The sequence below is a fragment of the Rhagoletis zephyria genome, unplaced genomic scaffold (genome assembly GCF_001687245.7).
Source record: "Rhagoletis zephyria isolate East Lansing unplaced genomic scaffold, Rhagoletis_zephyria_1.1 Rzeph_scaffold_00398, whole genome shotgun sequence".
Taxonomy (NCBI): Eukaryota; Metazoa; Arthropoda; class Insecta; order Diptera; family Tephritidae; genus Rhagoletis; species Rhagoletis zephyria.
Window position 1 is genome coordinate 277,674 of NW_016157482.1, and position 5,738 is coordinate 283,411.

The 5,738-nt window shown below is 31.5% G+C and overlaps 1 protein-coding gene and 1 long non-coding RNA gene across 2 annotated transcripts; one reads left to right on the forward strand and one right to left on the reverse strand.

Annotated features, from left to right (window-relative positions):
- Positions 1-2,191: 2,191 nt before the first annotated feature.
- On the reverse strand, positions 2,192-2,758 carry LOC108359494 (uncharacterized). Its single transcript, XR_001846933.1, has 2 exons — positions 2,637-2,758; positions 2,192-2,478 (listed from the first exon to the last, which is right to left on the reverse strand). It is a non-coding gene; the product is annotated as an uncharacterized LOC108359494 (long non-coding RNA).
- Positions 2,759-2,854: 96 nt separating this feature from the next.
- On the forward strand, positions 2,855-3,655 carry LOC108359493 (kunitz-type serine protease inhibitor HCRG2-like). The gene is made up of 2 exons (XM_017611391.1): positions 2,855-3,244; positions 3,407-3,655. The coding sequence occupies exons 1-2, from the start codon at positions 3,160-3,162 to the stop codon at positions 3,571-3,573; spliced, it is 252 nt and encodes an 83-aa protein (XP_017466880.1). The 5' UTR covers positions 2,855-3,159; the 3' UTR covers positions 3,574-3,655.
- Positions 3,656-5,738: the final 2,083 nt, after the last annotated feature.

The window sequence follows — 5,738 nt, forward strand, 5'->3', positions numbered from 1 at the left end:
CAAAAAATAAAACTTAAAACGTAACCATTATTTTCGGAGCAAAAAATAAAACTTAAAACGTAACGATTATTTTCCGAGCAAAAAACAAAACTCAAAACATAACGATTATTTCCTGAGTAAAAAATAAAACTCAAAATATAATGATTAAACTTGATTTTTATAAGTAAAAATTAAAAAATAAAAATCAGTGCCGCTGAAGGTACTCCGAGTAATAAGAAATATATTGGTTTACTCCTTATGCACGTAGCATTTCTCTTTCCGCGTGATTTTTTGAGTTAAAATTTCAAAGGATAATCGTTATTTGCGGTCCCTGGTTATTTTCCTTTTATTTCTGTTTTTAAGTACATCCGATTTCTAACTAAAACTAGGTAAGTCCGAATTTTTAACTTTACACAAGAATTAGGAAAATTTAACAAAGAATTTTTAAACGTACACGTAAACACAATATCGAAAAGTCTCAAAAAATGCTATAATATTAAATTTTTTATCTATTTGCATATTTGAATTATCATATTTGACCCCATTAGGGAACTATTATGTATATTCAAGATACTATCTTGAACGATTTAGCTTTCCCTGATTCCATATATACACATTTGATGTTGCCTTTTTTTGCCTTTTCTAAGATATTTGCCTTTTTTTGCCTTTTTTAAGATATTTGCCTTTTCTACCTTTAAAAAAGTGATTATAGCATTTCGATTTTTTTTTAAAGATTAAAAAATATACACATTGCCCATGCGGCTTATAGAAGCGCAGAGACCTCTTGCCAAATTGGGGTTGGAAAAATTCAAAGCCGTTTTCTCAGCTAACGAAGGCTTGGAGACAATAAGGGGTGTTGACAGAATTATAAAGGGCGAGGAAAACGCCCTTATTCCTGATAATATGAACGTTTCAAACGTTCCATATTTAAATTGGGCTCAATTGGGCTTTTTTTCGCGAAAATCGAATGAAAATGCTGCCAGAAAACTTCAAAATGCATCTTGTGGTTCAATGTTACTACAACTATACAGATTAAAGTTTTATGAGCTAGAAACCCGAAAGGATAAAATAGTCAAAGATTCAAAGTACAAATTTTTCATATAGGCTGCGTTTCTTTATACATTCCGGATAATCCCATTTCACAGCCGGAATAAACAGAATGCTTTTGAAATATACGTTAACATATCATCAGGAACGTTCTAAAGAATAAGTAAACAAAAAAGTTTATTCCAAACGTTCAGAATGAATAAAGAAATTCAGCCATAATGAAACTAGTTCATAGTTTTTCTCTTTTTACTTGTAATATAAATGTATTTTTTGATTGTTCTTCGTATTTTCTGTCTTTTAGGTGCCTAATTTCCCTTTTTTGCCTTTTCCTGCCTTTTTTGCTATTTTGTTTTGCCATTTTTGCAACACCTAGTGCCTTTTCATGCCTTTTTCGCTATTTTATTTTGCCTTTCCCAGCGTATTTCGTTATTTTATTTTGCCTTTTTTATAGGTTTTTTTGGTCCTAAAAATCCGTGCCCTGGTTATTACTCTATCGGGGTCGCCTTCGTCTTGCTTTTGTCGGTTACGTTTAAGCTAGAATGATGCCGCCGAACTAATTTTTTAAGATAACAAAGACCTAAGGTTTGCTGTCAAACGAGGAATAGAATTAAGACTTTGATACAAATGTTTTAAAATTAGGTATGAAGGTATAGCTCCCTATCTAACAAAAACTATGTAAGTCCAAATTTCAAACTTTGAACAAAAGTCAGGAAAATTCGACAAAGTTTCATCAAAATGTCAAACTTTTTGATCAGATTTTTTTTTTTTATAATTTAGTACGTATAAAGCTATATTAAATTAAAGTACAATAAAGTGAAATTTTGACGCAACTAGGGCTTACTGGCAAAATATATTGCGCAATTTTGTTGAAATTCGTCGCGTTTTTATAAATCTTGTACAAAGTTTGAAATTCTGACTTAGATGGTTTTTGTTAGAAACTATAATTTTTGAAAAAAATAATAATAATAACATAATAATAGAATGGCGCTTACACATATGTTAGCGTTTGGCCGAGCTTTTCCTTATGTTATGCTTCTTATGTTGTCACACAAAGGCGAGGGACCTACAGTTTTTACGCCGACTGCGAATGGCGATTACATATATTTTTATGAGAAGCTGTTTTTCATGGCAGAAATATACTCGGAAAATAATAAACATTGAAAAACAAATAAAAAATTACCCAAGTTTATTTAAAATATCGCATTCCTATTTGTTTGTCCGCCACCGTATGTAAAAGGAATTAGATTTAAGTTTATAAAAAAAACATCCGTGTTTATGCTGTTGTTCACTTTCCACCGCATCTAGCTACACAAGCCCTTAGAGTTACAAAGTTATTGCTATTTCCACCGCAGCCACCGTAAATAAATACTAGGCACCTCCCCACAGTGGGATTAAAGTAGTATCGCCGAATGGCAGCACGACACTCACCAGTTACAGGAGGTTGATAGCAAACTACAAATATACTTGCATGTTAAAAACTCTTGTTAAAAAAAATATATATTTAAATATTTTCCGGCAAAAATACTTCAAGCAATTTTTTGAACCTGTCACGAGCTCATTTTAATTTGATTAAAATATTTATCTTTTATTTAATTATTGCCATTAAATACCTCTTTCTGATGCCGCCTTAACCGCCAAAATATTCATAAGGACGACTAGCAGAGATATACACAACAGCACGCGTAGACCGATCATTTTCAGTAGTTTTCACTATATAACTCTGTCCAGACGATGACTGCTGTACTAATTAAAAATACAGAAAAATTTACTGTAATAAATAAGTAAGAATCAATCAAGAACTCACACAGTAATATTCAGTTTTTCCACTGTTTATTTAAACACGTGCAAAAATCTATATTGTTTAAAGTTCGTACATTCTTAACCCTCTTATTCATAATGATTAAAAAAAAATAGGTTTACAAAAGGTTGTGTAACTTTATTCATAAACGCTGTTTTCGGTTTACAAAAGCTTTACACAACTGCAACACTTAAACAACGTTTATTGTCTGTTTAAACCTTTTACACCTTTTGTGAGTTCTTGATTGATTCTTACTTATTACAGTAAATTTGTCTGTATTTTTAATTAGTACATCAGTCATCGTCTGGATAGAGTTATAGTAAATACTACAGAAAATGATTGGTCTTCGTGTGCTGTTGGGTATATCTCTGCTAGTCGTCCTTATGAATATTTTGGCGGTTAAGGCGGAATCAGAAAGAGGTATTTAATTTCTAGCAAAAATTAATTAAAAAAAAAATATTTTAATAAAAGTGAAAAGAACTCGTGGAAAGTTCAAAAAAAGTACTTCAAGTATTTTGCCAGAAAAAATGTTATAATATTTTTTAAATTAAAAGAGTTTTTAACATACAAGTATATTTGCAGTTTGCTATCAACCTCCTGTAACTGGTGAGTGTCGTGCTGCCATTCGGCGATACTACTTTAATCGCGCTGCGGGGAGGTGCCTAGTATTTATTTACGGTGGCTGCGGTGGAAATAGCAATAACTTTATATCTCTAAGGGATTGTGTAGCTATTTGCGGTGCAAAGTGAACAACAGGATATACAAACACGGATTTTTTTTTAAACTTAAACCTAATTCCTTTTATATACAGTGGCGGATATATAAATAAAAATTCGATATTTTAAACAAGTTTTGGTTATTATTCTTTTGTTTTTTTATGTTTATTATTTTTTTCTAAAAGTATAGCTTACTATCTAACAAAAACCATCAAAGTCAAAATTTAAAATTTTGTACAAGGTTTATAAAAATTCGATGAATTTCAGCAAATGTTATGGAAAACTTAAAATTTTTAATTAGAATTTGCAGAAAAAATCCGATTCCTGCAAATTTAAAGCAACTAGAAATTACCGTTAATTTTTGGTATTTTTTTTTTGCTAACATTGTTGTGCATTTCCCTCCATATAAAAAAAATAAGGAGCATACTTTGCCGGTAAGCCCTAGCTACGTCAAACTTGCAACTTGTACTAAAATTTAATGGGGTACAAATCTACGTACCAAAATATTTTCTAAAAGTTCTGATTAAAAAGTTTGAAATTTTGATGAAACTTTGTCGAATATTACTAATGTGTTTCAATGTTTGAAATGTTTTTGTTAGACAGGTAGCTAAACCTACGTATACCGACTTCAATAAAAGGAGAAGGTTATCAACTCGTCGGAATATTTTAATTTTATTTTTTATGTATGTTACCGCATAATTTTGGACCACGTTAACCGATTTCTATAATTCTTTTTTTAAAGGAATGGTGGTACCTCAGGTGGTTCCATATTCATTTGGTTTAGATCCGATCATTGGATCATGAAGAAATTAAATTATCATAAATTATTATATAAGATTTGAAGTCGGTTTTGGTTTTTGCTTAAAAATTACTTGTCTAATCTCAATTCTAAAGAATTTTATCTGAACATTTTAAATAATTTTTGGAACTAATGAAATCTTTGAAATTTCAAAGAAACTAAAAATGCAGTTTTACTATATTTGGCTTCTAGTTTTGGCGGCCGCTGTGGTGTAGAGGTTAGCAGTGCGTGCTACCACTCCGCAGGGCCCGGATTGAAGCCCTGGCCAAAGCATTATCATGAAAAAATATAGAAAAATGTTTTTTTCTTAACAGCGGTCGTCCCTCGGCAGGCAATAGCAAACCTCCGAGCATATTTCTGCAATGAAAACCAGCTTCTCATATAAGTACGATCGCCTTTCGGAGCCAGCGTAAAACTGTAAGTCCCTCCCCTTTGTGTGACAACATCAAGGCGCACGCCACAAATTGGAGGAGAAGCTCGGCCAAACACTAACGGATGTGTAAACGCCAATCTATTATTATTATTATTATTATTTATTCATCTTAATCTTAATCATAACCTTAAACTTAATCTTAATGGCAATCTAAAACTTAATCTAAATCTAAACCTTAATCTTAAGCCTAATCATAATCTCAATCTAAGCCCCAAACTTAATCTTACAAAAAAAGTTAAAAAGAAGTTTCACTTGAAAAAATTTTCAGAATTTCGACTTCGTAAAACAGTTTTGATTACATACTTTTTAATTACGTTATCGCTAAAGCTGTTGTAGTGCAGTGCTGTGAAAAACATTTGGAGAATATTTTACACTAACAAAAACCCTAAACGATTGCGAAGAGGCTGCACTTATTCAAACATAAAACGAAGCTTATTTAAAGCGGGTACGTAAGTATTTACGTAGAAGTACTTGAAACTAGTTATACATACATAAATACTCGTATAAAAAATTAAATAATAAAAATATAAAATTAATTTACGCAATTTCAATGCCGTGCTATCACATTCGCCAAGGTTTACACAGTTCATTGTCCCGCTATCTATCTGCAAGTTATTATACGTATGTATACCGCTATTTTTTGGATTTACTTTGAGAAGTTCCACCTGTTTCAAACCAAATAAACGAAAGAATATTTTTTTGGTATGTTGCTCGCTTTATTTCATTTGACATCTGATGCCGTCTCTCTCTCTCTCTCTCAGCAATATTAGCCTTTTGGGGAGGACTTACCAAAGAATATCTGTTCTTTAATAAAGCAATGTATGGATTTCTTTACTGTACTTTTTCTTCTTATTTGACTTTATCACCGTTTGTCGCCAATGGCCTCTTTCTATACTGATTTGTATTAAAATTTCTACTACTCTAAAGCTGGGATCACACGATTTGTACATTTGGCTAAAAATTTGT

What these genes read in the sequence shown, in the direction of transcription:
- LOC108359493 (XM_017611391.1), top strand. Translation starts at nt 3,160, where the DNA reads ATGATTGGTCTTCGTGTGCTGTTGGGTATATCTCTGCTAGTCGTCCTT. An exon ending in TAAGGCGGAATCAGAAAGAG is followed by an intron (nt 3,245 to 3,406) that starts GTATTTAATTTC and finishes GTATATTTGCAG; the next exon opens with TTTGCTATCAACCTCCTGTA.